General features: G+C 36.6%; 3 protein-coding genes, 1 long non-coding RNA gene and 1 other non-coding gene across 9 annotated transcripts in view; 2 read left to right on the forward strand and 3 right to left on the reverse strand.

The window, feature by feature from the left end:
• Positions 1-520: 520 nt before the first annotated feature.
• On the reverse strand, positions 521-2,500 carry LOC104819573 (thioredoxin M3, chloroplastic). Of its 2 annotated transcripts, none has more exons than XM_010549709.2 (2): positions 2,169-2,500; positions 521-1,110 (listed from the first exon to the last, which is right to left on the reverse strand). In XM_010549709.2, the coding sequence occupies exons 1-2, from the start codon at positions 2,362-2,364 to the stop codon at positions 758-760; spliced, it is 549 nt and encodes a 182-aa protein (XP_010548011.1). In that variant the 5' UTR covers positions 2,365-2,500; the 3' UTR covers positions 521-757. The 2 variants fall into 2 exon arrangements, with proteins under 2 accessions (XP_010548011.1, XP_010548012.1); XM_010549710.2 differs by having other exon boundaries at positions 521-1,077; positions 2,169-2,498.
• Positions 2,501-3,035: 535 nt separating this feature from the next.
• Positions 3,036-3,108, reverse strand: TRNAR-UCU. The gene has a single exon. It is a non-coding gene; the product is annotated as a tRNA-Arg (tRNA).
• A 305-nt stretch (positions 3,109-3,413) lies between these two features.
• LOC104819575 (ABSCISIC ACID-INSENSITIVE 5-like protein 6) lies at positions 3,414-6,141 on the reverse strand. 4 transcript variants are annotated; one of them, XM_010549713.2, is made up of 7 exons: positions 6,055-6,072; positions 5,675-5,872; positions 4,545-5,426; positions 4,091-4,369; positions 3,934-4,005; positions 3,814-3,843; positions 3,414-3,692 (listed from the first exon to the last, which is right to left on the reverse strand). In XM_010549713.2, exons 3-7 carry the CDS (start codon positions 5,346-5,348, stop codon positions 3,618-3,620), a joined length of 1,260 nt encoding a protein of 419 aa, XP_010548015.1. In that variant the 5' UTR covers positions 5,349-5,426; positions 5,675-5,872; positions 6,055-6,072; the 3' UTR covers positions 3,414-3,617. The 4 variants fall into 4 exon arrangements, with proteins under 4 accessions (XP_010548015.1, XP_010548013.1, XP_010548014.1 ...); XM_010549711.1 differs by lacking the exon at positions 5,675-5,872 and having other exon boundaries at positions 6,055-6,141; XM_010549712.2 differs by lacking the exon at positions 6,055-6,072 and having other exon boundaries at positions 5,675-6,026.
• Positions 6,142-10,713: 4,572 nt separating this feature from the next.
• LOC109116894 lies at positions 10,714-11,811 on the forward strand. Its single transcript, XR_002024452.1, has 2 exons — positions 10,714-10,805; positions 11,107-11,811. It is a non-coding gene; the product is annotated as an uncharacterized LOC109116894 (long non-coding RNA).
• Positions 11,812-13,770: 1,959 nt separating this feature from the next.
• The window catches only part of LOC104819576, an 852-nt gene continuing 316 nt past the window's right edge, over positions 13,771-14,306 (forward strand). Inside the window, exon 1 of the mRNA XM_010549716.2 lies at positions 13,771-14,252. Coding sequence (XP_010548018.1) covers positions 13,844-14,252 — 409 coding nt within the window. The 5' untranslated portion in view covers positions 13,771-13,843. The remainder of the gene's footprint in view (positions 14,253-14,306) is intronic.

Raw genomic sequence — 14,306 nt, forward strand, 5'->3', positions numbered from 1 at the left:
ATAAAATTTTGATATATTTTGGATTCAAAATCAATTTAAATATACTCGAATTAAATTAAATTTATTTATTTTAAATTAGATATCAAAATTTATTTATTTTTTTCATTTAAAGAGTTGTTGGTTCTTTAATTGCATTCAGAAGATGCATGCAGCGGATCGATATTTTTTTCATTATGTGTGAAATTGATTTCAAATTTTAATCTAATTTTAGGATATGCTTTACAATTCCAATTATATGCGAAAATTTCGTATAAACAAATTCACCAAATTAATATTTATGAAACTAACATGGACCCCCTTTTATTTTATTTTAATCAAGATTTAAAACAACGTATAAGACATAGGCTTATCAAAAAACATCAGCTGGAAATATTATATTTTTTTTTTACGTGAGCTTATATTCGATTTATTAACTTTATGTTTATTCCAATTCACTTGTTAAAAAGAATATTTATTTTCTAAAAAAATTTATTTATTCTAAAATTATACTCAATGAATTTTTTATTGAATACAGGTACAATTATGGTCGGATATATGATTTCAGAGCCATCTTTCTACAAAACAAACCATTATATATTCACATAACATAAAAGAACAAAGACAAGAGGTTAAAGTAGTTCGGTTTTTTCAAGTAGATATTAAACCTTTGATTTGATTCCAACGGCGGTGAGGTGCCATGTACTGGAACTGAGATGATGAACACCCACATACACACATATATATGTGTATATGTGTGTGTATATATATATATACCTTCTCATGAGTCCATAACCCTTTCAATGGCGGCGACGTAGAACTCTTTCGGCATGGTACCCACGATAGATTCTCGTTTCTCCCCGTTCTTGAAGAGAAGAACCACTGGCACGGCCTTTAACTCGTAGTCCTCGGCCACTGACAAGTCGTTGTCCGTGTTCAGAACAAAGCAGTCGAGCTTTCCTGCGTAATCTTCCGCTATCTCGCTGATGATACGGTGAACCATCCTGCATGGACCGCACCAACTCGCGTAGAATTCCACTAGCACCGGCTTGTTGCTTTTCAGGACCGATCTCTCCCACGTGCCTTCTGTGACTACAGCCGCTGCACATAACACCCGGAAACCAAAAGCCGAGACTTCCACAAGTCATGTTCTCCGTTTCAGTATCTCAGATTTTGAGGAACAACACAGAGAAGAAGAAATGTAAAGAACATGACTGCAGGTTTTAGCAATGAGATACGGAACCAGTCTGAACCGTATGAATGCAATCCCATTTGCCATCTCTAACATCCACGCACGGTATCGGGCCAAAAAAGTGATTCCATTTCTCAAAACAGAGGAAAATAAAAATCATTGTGGCGTTCTGTTCAAATCAAACCTGAGTAACCTAATATTGTGTGATTCAACCGGTAAAAGATGGAGCAAAACTCCTTTCCAATCCAAGTTCGAGTCTCAACTTAAGGGGAGACATTCACATGGATTTTTTCGGTTTCTGAGAGATATCGAAAGACTCAGTGAACTTTCGGATTATCAAAAACAAAAATCAAACTCGAATAACAAAATAAAACATATGATCCAATGAAGATTTTGCCTGAAATTTAATCAGGAAGAGCCTGTGCCCTCCAATAAGAGTTGGTATTTAGACATCACTATAACAAATGTTCTTGCTAATTCAGGTTTCAAGATCCCTGTCACATTCTCAATTTATTACAAAATAGGTGCAGGGGGCTGCCGTTCTTGATTATTGCATACATTCACTTAGTTCGCAGATCCAAGATCCATGTCAATGGGAACAAGGGAATCAGGCAAGACACGGACAGAGAGGAACATCGTAATAACCTTAAAAGGTTTCAATTGAGCTTTTGGTTCAGTTTCTTAACGCTGATCTACTTTCTACTGCAGATTCTTGAAAGCAATGATTCCGTCATAAAGTCGACGAAAAACTGCGCTAATGCGTGGATTCTTGGTACGAAAGCTCAAGTGATGTTATGAAACAAGCCAAACCAAGCTCAGTCACCTCTGACCTGATCCGATCTAATACCTAAAAACTTAAGCAAACAGATAAACAGTCACTGTTCTTATACCCTAAAAGAACCCAGGAGACTGAACTACACCCAGACCAGATCGACGGTGCACAAGTGTCTGAACGTGCTTATACATGGATATGTTTTGTGTGTGCAAGAATAGAAGTTACCTCGAGAATCACGCGCACAGAGAACGGGACCACGGAGGCGGGAAAAAGAAGCCGATCGGAGGGACAGTCTCTGTGTCGGAAGGAGAGAGCGCGACGGGAGGAGACCAGAGGGAGGGGAAACCACCGGTCGAGCAGAGAGCAAGCGCGTGGAGCTGAAGCAAGGAGAGGAACAGGACGAGGAAGGAGGAGCCGCCATTGGAGATCGCGTGTCGAAGAGGATTAGGGTTTTTTCCTGAGTTTGAAGAAGTGAGAAAATGGAGGAAAATGTGAATCGCAGATCTGAGAGAGAGATTTGGTTTGGGCCTTTGGGTGAAAAAGGAGGGAGGTGGGAGGAGACGGTGGGTCTCACTCAAGGGTATATGTTCTTACTGACAAGGCTTATATGGGACCCACCATAAAATTAACAACACGTGTCGCCCTGTCAAGAGCTTTTATCAGCATTTATTTTGGCACCATATATATATATATATGTATATGTATATGTATATTTTCAATGGGATCATATGTAGAAGACATTTAAAAAATAGTTTTTGTTTTTGTTTTTTGTGGGCTAGGAAGTCTCTTTAGTTATTCGTTTATACCCATAAGCACAGATACAGACATTAAAGAAGAGAGGTTAAGATGTGGCATGAACTCGAAAACAAGGAAATTCTTATCGAAAGGAATATTAGTTTTAGTTATTATGTTATTTGGAAATTATGAGTTCTACTTGAATTTTTTCAATTTTTAATTTCTAGTCTGCAAATAATTAAAAATGGGTTCACTCTTATTTATTTATGCATATTTTTGTTGAAGGATCATTCTTTGGAAAATAATTGGAAATGGGTTTTTGTAAGTATAATAAAAATTAAAAAGAAGAAAAAGAAACACGCTCGGTGGGACTCGAACCCACAATCGTCTGATTAGAAGTCAGACGCCTTATCCATTAGGCCACGAGCGCCTTTGGTTAACGTTCAAAATACTAATTATATCACTATGTTTAATATTATTAAATTTTTTTAATAAATAAGAAAAAAAATAAATTGATATCGTAGTGCAATCAAACACTGAACGTGAGGGGAAGATTTGTCTAGTGGATCATATACAAACGGTGTTCTTCAATCTGCGTATAGACAGCGACCAACTTCACTGTCCATGTTTTACATTTCTGAAATCCAAACACAATGATTTGATCTTTTGTCATGTTCCATCTTTAAAAAAAAAAAACAGAGCTGCTGTCTGAATGTTTCATATGGGACCAGAGAAGAATAAACCCAAAGTTTCGGGAAGGCATCCCACAGTTCATGAAGCAAGACCCATGCGCTGCAATCATTCAAGAAACCGAACAAAGAAGAGAGTCTCTGTCAAACTGATTTCAGTTCATAATTCACACGAGGAGGAGAACACACCTATCTAACCACATTCACAGCTGTTTTTCTAGTTCTGATGTCCCTATGATCATTCGTTTTTCTACCAAGGACCCGTCAATGTCCTCCGCAAGCATTGCCTCTTGCATCCCCACGGCTGGCGAATCGGTTCTAAGAGCTGCAACGACACAAAATTATCAACCACCACATTAGCAACGACGAAGCTTCGAAGCATATATATATATATACAGCTCATTCTCGTGTTCCACGACGTAAACGGGAAAGATACGGAGAACTACCTGATTTTTCTGCACTTCCATGATTACGGCCTGCACGGAACGTTTGATCGATGACAATCAGAACCCCGAAAGAAAGCTAAAAAAACCGAAACATTGAAAGGCAAAAGAGGGGTATAATACTTGTTTTTTCTGCAATTCGTTATTCAGTTCCTTTAGTTTTGCTACTTCTGCTTCCAACTCCATTGTGTAAGCCTGCCCACCAGCAAAACGAGGGGGAAACAAAAAGTTCGATAAGCTTAAGAGCTCTCAAAGCTACCAGAAGTCACAAGTTGTTTACTTGTTTACGGGCACGTGATCTAGCAGCCGATTCCCTGTTCTTGATCATCCTTCTCTGCCTTCTCTCGATCACTTTCTCGAGAGCTGCACCCGATCTTCTTCCCCGGCCAAACATGTAAGGAACAGGTGATACAGATGCATCCCTAGGAGTCAGGTCAGGAGACATCTGGCCTCCCGGAGACACGGCCGCAACCGTTACCCCTGTTTTTAAGTTGACAGCTTGTAGTAAATTGCTCTTCACTGGACAGTCCTGTACCCCGGCTATCGTACTCCTCACCTCCTGGCAATACAAGAAACCAAGCATGGTTCAAGTCAATCATCCATGGAAAATCCAAAACCAGCTTACCCACATGAAAACAACATTTGATTTCGCTTCAAACGAGATCAGGCATTATACTTTCCAGGCGAACCATACTAACTATTCTATATCTTCAGTTTTCCAGGTCCTCGGTTACCTGTATAATGGGTTTAGAGATGTTAGCCATGTCCACATTGTTTGTGAACGCGATCGTGGCTTGCTTTGGGAAGGCGGTCTCCTGTTGCGGCTGCGACCGAGGTGGCAGCCCTCCCAGCCTGACTCCAGCGGCATTGCCAGAGAAATCAAGGGTGTGGTTAGATACGAAATTGTTCTGATGTAACCCGAGACTTGCATTACCACCGAAGCCATAGAAGCCGCCATTAATGTTGTCTGGCCTCTCCAATGGTTGAGGTTCTTCCCTGACTACACCTGCCCTGACCAAGAACTCCTCCAATGTAATCTCTCCCAATGTCTGTTGCCTCTGAGGAACATCTGATCCGCCATTACTACAACCACCACCACCATTGTCACTGTCCTTCATCAACTCCCTCCAAACTTCATCAACCGTCTTCTGACTAAGCGTACGAGGCAAAGTAAATGATCCCTGCCTCTGCAAATTCCCGCCAGAAAATCCAACACAACCATCCCCTCCTCCTCCCATAGCTACAGCTAAGCCATTACTATTACCAATGTTACTGTTATTACCATTGTTAATGTTGTTGGTGGTGGTGGTGGTGGTGTTCATGGCTTGGCTTTCCTCGGCGGTCCATATGTTCTTCAAGAGCTCATCCATGTTCATGGACCCGAAATCCTTACCTAACCCGACCCACGTGTTCTGAAACTCGTCGAACGTTAACGAGAAAACAGAGTTCTGCCTCGCCAATGGAACATTCCCAATCACTGCCTGCTTCTGGTTCATGTCTCCATCAGCGAAGTTCCTGAAGTTCACTCGAGACCCCATTTTTTGTGTTACTACAGAGTTATCTCATAAGACAACGACAAGTGAACGTCTCCAGATTCTTCTCGAAGATTCCTTTGCCTACAAACGGAACTCACGTTTTATTACATATCTGATATATACCTATACTTCGGTTAATAAAATATTCACACGCAAATTAAACAAGAGGAAGAATCTAGAAACCCACCTTGCTGATCAAGATTTAGAAAACAGAAGAAAACTATCTGAAATTTTGAAGACAAAGCAGGAACTGTTCGTTGTCTGAAAAATCCGATTGCAATCTTCGAAGAAAACATTAGATTTAAGCAAATCGAATACAAACTATATACCTGCCATACCATTAACACTTCGGCAACCTCCAAATTTTCAGTACCGGAAACAGAAACAAAGGTAACAAGAAGACATTCAACTGAAGAAGTACCAGAAACAGAACCCAAGGTAAAGCATGATTTTCCGGACAACCCAATCGATGTCCGGAAAACTTGTCTTCGACGGAAAAGTTCATGATCGCGATCGAATCCATGAATCTGAACAAAACGCGAACCAGAAATCGAGTGTACAATCGATTCACCAAACCCGAATAGGTGGAATGACACAAAAGTATGAAAAAGAAATCAAACTGAAAAAAAAACATAAATAAAAAAAAATTAAGCAGCTCAGTCACACAAACTAACAAGAACAAAAGGGAGGGAAAAATAAATCTCCTTACCTTCAATTTGTTTTTTTTCGCGGAAAAAAACTTGAGAGAGCAGAAAGAGAGAAGGGGAGAGAGATCGACAAGTGTCCAAATGGTACACTCGTCATGATATAAGGTGAGATTCAAGGTGTTTGGATACAAGGATTATTTTGTTCGGGATGACGCTGACGTCAGATGGTGCGTGAGCCACAAATATCGCGCAACGTGAACCAATAGGAAACGAGGCTTTTTGAAATGAGACGATGGAGTGTTTTCGACGAATGAGATCTCGCAAAGTGGATAAATCTGAACCGTTCATTTCTTAATGGATCTCGATTATATAATAGCAAAGGAAAGATATTAATTCAATGTTTTATTTCGATTATTTTTAGATTTATATTTATATTTATAAAAACAATACATGAGTATTTCTTTGTAATATTTGATTAGATTGTGATTTGAATTTTATTAAGAAAAATTTGTTTAAAAATAGCTTATTTATTTTAAAGCTTAATTTTATGTTAAATCTAAATATTATTTTAATTTTAATAATTAAATACAAAGATATTCTCGTGTATCATACCTCATATTTATCTCGAGTATTTGACTTTTATTTGTTATTTCCCCTATGTGATTTTTTTTGGACTAACTTCCCAACTACCCAAATTAAAGAAATAGAGATTAAGAAATATAATTATAAATAAACACATTTAATTGTCGGCAACAAACATTTAATTGTTAAAAAAATGGCAAACTCCTTTAAAGCCAAACAAATCCATGTGTAGTTCATATGTTTTTTCTTCTCTCTTCATCCATGTGCGATTTCAATATCCTTCTTTTAAATAAAATACCAATAATTTTATATTTTATCGTGTTTATTTCTCTTTTGATATAAGAATTTCGTTCAATTTATTATAGTGTCTTTAAAGTTCAAAATAAAGATAAATGTTTTGATATTCGGTTCGAGTTCGATTTGAAAATGATTTGGTTCGATTCTTTCGTTTTTATAAAAATATATATCAACCGTTTATTATATTCGATCCGATTCTAGCTCGCTTCGGAGTTTTATTAAAAGAATATATCTCTTTACAAAAATTCAGTTTTAATGGATTTTTTTAAATTGGTTCAGTTGTAAAAATTTCATTTTTTTACTTTTCAAAAATATTTGACTGTTTGATTCGGAAAAAATATTATATTTTTTATTTAATACGATTCGGTTTTGAAGAACCTCGACGAACCGACCAGCTCTATTCATACTTTAAACAATTCATACTTTAAACAATACAATGAAGGGATTAAAAAGCAATTTTTTTATTGATTTCGAAATTAAAAAAAAAAGAATGGAATCAAATTGTCAAATTGTTTTTTTACAGTATTCTTCATGTTGCAAAATCCTTATCAGGACAAAGAAAGTTTTGGAAAGTCCTTACATTAGATATGTTGAAAACTTGGAATAGAATCTTAACTGATTTAACCGTTAAAACATATTAAATACAATGTGAAATATACGGAAAAAAAATGCTCACAGCACAAAAATATGAATTATTCTTTCTGAAAAAATAAAGTTATATTTTATTGGCGAAATTATATTATTATTTTTAAAACAAATAATAAGGAGTAGTACAAAAAAAAAAAGAGTAGTCGTAGTAGTACAAGCAAAAAAGGAGAAAAAGTCCGAATCTTTTATCACGTAGTTGCACCTCACCTACAAGGGAGGGACATCTGCCACGTGGCGCACTTCATCCCCACGACATTTACATAATTTAATTTTTTTTATATGAAATTGGACCCCCAATTATTTTCCCAAATCTTTGTGTTTATCCTTTTGACATGTGATGTGATCTCCTTTTATATTATTTTTTTTAGTTGTCGTTTCTTCCTCATTATGGACTTTATCTTTGACTCTAGAATATATATATATATATATATATATATATATAATTATATATGTATAATGGACTTTCTTTTTCTCTATCTTTTACTTATTTTTCTAAAAAATAGTAGGATATATTCAAAGTTTTTATACGAGAACTGAAATTGATATAAAATAACTAAAATTAAACTAATATAAAAATAATTGATTCAACATGTTATTCAAAACTAAATTAATTCAACATAAAAACAAGATAAAAATAATTTTTTAAAACGATATTCTACTAAAAATAAAATATATATATGTAATGCAATAAAATGCCAATCATCGAAACCCAATTTAATAGATATTGTTTTTAAAAAATGAAATAATTAAAAAAACAAAACAAAACTAAATATAATTAAAATTCGGAATATTTATCCATAATCTCTAATTTTATTTGTCAAAATTAAATAATAATATCCAAAATATGGAGTACAATTCTTTAAATTTTACGAAAATATTTGGTATATATATATATATATATATAATTGATATAGAAAAACGATTTAATATTGTAATAAAAATATCTAGAAACGCAGAATGCATGATAACAAATATTGTGGCTATATAAGATAGCGATAATTGGTCGTTTTAAAAGTCAGACCAAATATATCCCAACATTTGTAAAGTTGGAAGAAAGTAGAGTTATCAATTGATGAGTTGAGACAATGAAAACAAATAAGTGAAGATACTCTCAATCAAAACAACAATTATTGGCAAATAGGATGTCAATCGGGCCGGTCCGACCTGAGCCTGCACTCGGTCCGGAAGTTTTGGGTTCGGATTCGGGTCGGTCCGATTTTTTTCTGGTCTAGATAATTAAGTCTGAAGTCCGGTCCTATGCACTCCGGACTCGGATCGGGTCGGATCGGGCCGGACCGGCCCGCGGATTTTCTTTGTAAATGTTATTTTTTTATTTTTTTTAAAAAAAATTTCGGGCTTTCAGACCGGTCCCACTTGAATCCGAAGCCCGATTTGAACCTGGTCCGAAAGCCCGATTTTTTTCGGGCCAAGAATCTTCGGCCCGAAATCCGCTATTTTCCGGACTAGGCCGAGCCGGGCTTCGAGTCTCGGGCCCAAATTGATACCCCTATTGGTAACCAATGTATGTGTGTATATATATATATATATATGTATATACATATATATATCGTCAAAGGACAAAGGTAGTGGGAAACTTGTTAACGAGAGCAAAGATTGACATGATAAATTAAAAAATGATCAAAATATAAATGAATGGTCGATTATATCTGAATTTTATATTTCAAACTAGAAATATTGAAGACATTAACAAAATCTTCTTGAAAACTATTGCGAGGAATCAAATTTATTTAAACGTTTAGACAGTTTTAATTTTTTTTTAATTTCTAAAATTCATAAACAAATAATTGATTTACCATAATCAACTTTGGGAAGTCTGGATACGTATCAATCTTAACTTATTATGTCTCTTATATACGCGTCCGATTGTTAGAGGTGTAAAATGGGCGGGCCGGGCCGAGTTCGGGCCGGGTTCAATTCAGACCTAGAATTTTTCGGACCGAGTCGGCCCGCCCATTTATTTTTCGGGTTTAGGATCGATGGTCCGGAGTCCGGTCCTATAGGACTTCGGGCGGGTTCGGACCGGACTTCGAATTTTTTTTATCAAATAAAAATATTTTTTTTCTACGATAATAATAATAATATAAAATATTAAAAAAAAGCAAACATAGTATTAAAAAGACAATGATATGATGTAATTAATTTGAAACATATAGAAAAAGAATCAATATATTCATATGTAAATAAAGGTTTAAAAATATATATATTTAAAAGTTTCTACATTTTTAAAAATATAAATTGATATATATATATATATATATATGATGTAATATAATTAAAAAAATAAAAGTTTTCATCACTTTAAAAAGTGTTAATTGGATCCAAAATAAAGTTTCGTCATTTGGTAAAAAGATATACATATATAAATATAGAACATGTGTTTGTTTATGTGTATCGAAGAACAAAATCCAAACAATTAGTACGAAACAAAACCAATATAGAGTGAAAAAAATATAAAACAAAAAAATTTAAAGGTTAGAAAAAAATTAATGGGCCTCAAGCTCGGCCCGAGACCCGACCGGCCCGCCTCGACTAGTCCGTAGCCCATTTAGTCCGAAGCCCGAAAGCCCGACCTTATTATTTTCGGGTGGGTTCGGACCGGGTTTCGGGCTCTTGGCTTAATTGACATCCCTAATTGCAATCCTATTTTAGGCAATTTAATTAGTCAGGATCTAATCTTAATTTTTATGAAAAATCTAATCTTAACATATAATGTTATTTCGAGGATTAAAATTTATAGTTTTTCAATAATTTCTGTAGCTAATGCATCCATATGAATTTTCGTTAAATTTATGAAAACAAATGAAAAAAATCGTAGTTTTAATGTTAATTAAAAGTGTTGGAATGCAAGAACAAAATAACCAAGAAGTGCAGTTCAAATCCCGCGTCATTTAATATTTACAAGTACAAGAGTGAACTTGTTTTATTAAGGTTTAGTTCATAGATCACAACAGAGAAAATTGTAAAATTAGATATTGTTTAATTTTAATTTTGCTTTAATTAATAACATGCCTATTGGGAATAATGTATCACAAAATAAAACAAAACGGACTTATGCTATTGGGCTTTAATACGTTATGAACTTTCTATAACATTGAGCCCAATTACATTAAGACTACAAAATTACTAATTTGGCGATTTTGCCCTTTAAACCCTAAATTTCAAATTTTCACAAACCCTCCGTTGCCATTGGTATTCAATTCAAGCTTCAATTCGGACATCTCCGAATCATCCGATTGTTTTCAAGACCACGAAATATTCTGAGGAGGTAAAGCTGTTCACCCAGTTACCAACTTTGTCCAAAGATTCTGCCTTTCTTTTCTTTTTTACTGCCCGTGAAATTCCTTTTTGTTGATGAAACATGTGCAATGATTTTACGTGGTTAACATGTTATCTTATTCCCTTCTCTGATCATTTCGTTTTCCGGTGAATTCATCATATGGGTTTTCCGAGCAAAGCCCAGAATGTAATTACGTGTGTGTGTGTTCATCATATGTGTTCTTTGGAGTTGCAAACTTGTCGGGTTTTAAATTCTTGTCCGTAATCTTGTGTTTGGTCCGGACATGCAGAAGATCGGCGCTTTAATGGAGTTTCGCATTTGATTGGAGTGCTTTTTCAGAGGATTTACAGCACCAGCAAATGGTTTGCTAGTTTGTTCAAAGGAGGGAGATGAATTCAAGAGTAAACATCGGCCTACTAGACATTTGATCATATGATCCACAATAAGAATGTTAGTGCTTGGAATTCGATGATTGCTGCTTACGTTCGAGTGGGAGATTTCTCAGAAGCTATTGGTTGGTTTAGTCTGTTTATGTTGATCTCTGGCTCTGGTCTTCAACCGGATTTCTGCACTTTGCCTCCGGTCTTAAAATCTCGTGGGAATCTTCTTGATGTAATGAAGATTCATCGCTTGGCTCTAAAAGGTTGGATTTGAGTGGGAATGTCTCTTGGAATGCAATGATTTGCGGGTATTGTCGATGTGGAAACGCTATAGATGCGAGCCAAAGGGATATAAAGATGGATCCACAGTTACTATAGTGAGTCAGTCTCTCCTCAAGGCTTGCGCTCAGGCCGGATGATGCCACGAGAGGAATTTCGCTTCAGTCTCTCCTAAAGGGATAAAACACGGGCAGGAATCTGAATTGTTTTGTTGCTAATGCTTTGATCATCATGTAGGCGGGATTTCATAACTCGGGTGCTTGTCAGAATCAGAAGGTTTTCAATTAGATGAACTTTAGGGGTGTGGTTTCGTGGAATTCGGTGATCAAAGCATATGTATGAGAAATTATGCCTCGTATATAGTGTTTGATTTTCTCGAAGCTAAAGACTGATCTCATGGAACGGCTTAATGGCCGGCTATGCTCAAAATGGTCTTGCTAGTGAAGCAGTCGGACTGTACGCCCTGATGGAGGAACATGGAGAAATAACCCCTAACCACGAGACATTGGCGAGCATATTATATCGGCTTATTCCCATCTAGGAGCATTGTGACAAGGCATGAAAATCCATGCCCGGATCTTCAAGAACCGCCTCTCTTCGAATATTTTTTTGTTGGAGCCAGCCTTATTGACATCTACGGAAAATGTGGGCGACTTGATGATGCTCGGTGAGGGAGTGAGGGAGTGTTACCAGATCATATATATCACATTCGTATCTCTATTATCCGATTGTAGCCATCCGGGGTCTGGTTGACGAAGGTCGATATACGGAGCTTCGAGGTTATGCAGAAAGATTTCGGCATTGTTCTATCTGGGATGCTCCTCTCGTTGCTCGTAGAATCCATGGCAATGTCGATATCGGCAAAGGTTGCTTCCACGCGTTTATTCGAGATTGAACCCCAGAATGTCTGGTATCTCGTGTTGTCATCAAATTACGTACGCTAGTGCCGGAAAAGATTACGGGATCGCCATAAGGTGACTAAGATCGTGTCGAGAATTACCGAGACAGAGATAATATAGTCTGGGACTCGAACCGGTTTCATCATTTCAGGAATGGAGTCTGTTCGTTCTTGCGGAGATTACTGGTGACGTAAACCTGACTTGAAGACATCATTTCAGAGCAAGCTCCTTCATTTGCAGACACCTAGGCTGGCTCGGCCCTGACTCAGCAGCGACCCGAGTTAGGTGTGGCTTTTTGGGCGGTGGCCAGCTCATCGGGCCGAGGCCCTGACGTGGAAAAGGCTCCACCTTTGGTAACGGAAGTTGCAGCCTGTTCTTGGTCATGTGGTGGACAGCTTGTGATCAACTTTTACCAGACAGGACACAGCAAAGATGAGCGGTTCAATTTTCTATCGGCGAAGAATTTATATTTATTTTTAATGTATATTATGTTTACGCATCTTTTTTTTTCTTTCAAAATATATATACACACACACACACATATTATGAGTACATTAATGAACCGGGCTTTTTTTTGTCCCTATCCGAGGTAATGATTGAATTACAATATTCAAGAAACCATAGGAGAAATGATTACATGTGTAACGTTCAAATCACTTCACTCGTTTTTGATGCATGATACCAATGTGGTAAAAAAAATGCAATAATTATTTACATATGAATAACAATAAAATTAATAAACTATAAATAAAATAAAATAAAATCTAGTTAGTTCATCGGCTTTTGGAACTGTAGTCGGCTTCGGACAGGGTCACTACTTCCTCGGTGTCCTCATTTTATGTGGGAAACAGGGTCACTGTTTTTCCAACAGATACGGATAAGCAATATATATATATATATATATATATATAATATAATGTATAAAAACTATGTTAAGCCTTTTTATAATTTAAGAAAAATGTAGGGCCAACTTTAAAAGAGAATCCAGTCATTTTTACTAGATCGTTTGTAATTAACACTTTTATAGGTTAAAATATAAATAGTTTTTTATCAATAACTGCAAATAAATATGTGATTAAAACATTGATTAATTTATACACCGTCAAATTCATTTTTTTTAATATGCAAAACCAAACAAAACCAAAGAACTATTGATAAAGAGGAAAATAAAAATCAAATAACTAATTGAGTTGAAAATAGAGAAGGAACTAATTTTGATTTGATTATTTTTTGTAACACTAATTTGATTTAATTATAGAATAATAAAGCTCAAACTCAAATCATACAAAAGTAATATAAACTCGGGGACCTTTTGGACTAACATTTTTATGCGACTATATGTGTATATGTATATGTATATGTATATGTATATGTATATGTATGTGTTGTGTTTAACAAAGTGGCCAATACAAATAAATCACCCGAAAAAAAAAGAAGAAACAAAAAAAAAAAAACTAGCTGCCTTCAAATGGCGAAACGAATAGCTCTGCCGTCGCAGTCGCCGCCTCCGCCTCCACTGCCGCCTCTGTTCAAGCAGCACTCGTGGTCTCAAGACGTTTATCGTGATGAGGCCTGGATGAGGAAGACGGAGAAACGCCCCTTCTCCTCGTCGATCTCCGGCGGCGGAGGTCTTGCCCGGAGCAAGAGCGTCACCGATGACGATCTCGAGGAGCTCAGGGGTTGTATCGAGCTAGGGTTCGGATTCGGACCCGATTCGCCCGATCTGGATCCGAGGCTGTCCGATACTCTCCCCGCTCTAGGGTTTTACTGCGCCGTCAACAGGCAATACAGCAGCCGACTGTCGCGGACGTCGTCTCTGTCGTCGATCGCGTCGGAGGGCGACGTCAGCAACTCCAGCTCCACGATCTTCGATCAAGGTGCGTGAGATCAATATCAAATTTTTGGATTTCAAATTTGTTTTGGGGGGGGGG

This window comes from Tarenaya hassleriana, unplaced genomic scaffold (assembly GCF_000463585.1).
Source record: "Tarenaya hassleriana unplaced genomic scaffold, ASM46358v1 Cleome3, whole genome shotgun sequence".
NCBI classification, from domain to species: Eukaryota; Viridiplantae; Streptophyta; class Magnoliopsida; order Brassicales; family Cleomaceae; genus Tarenaya; species Tarenaya hassleriana.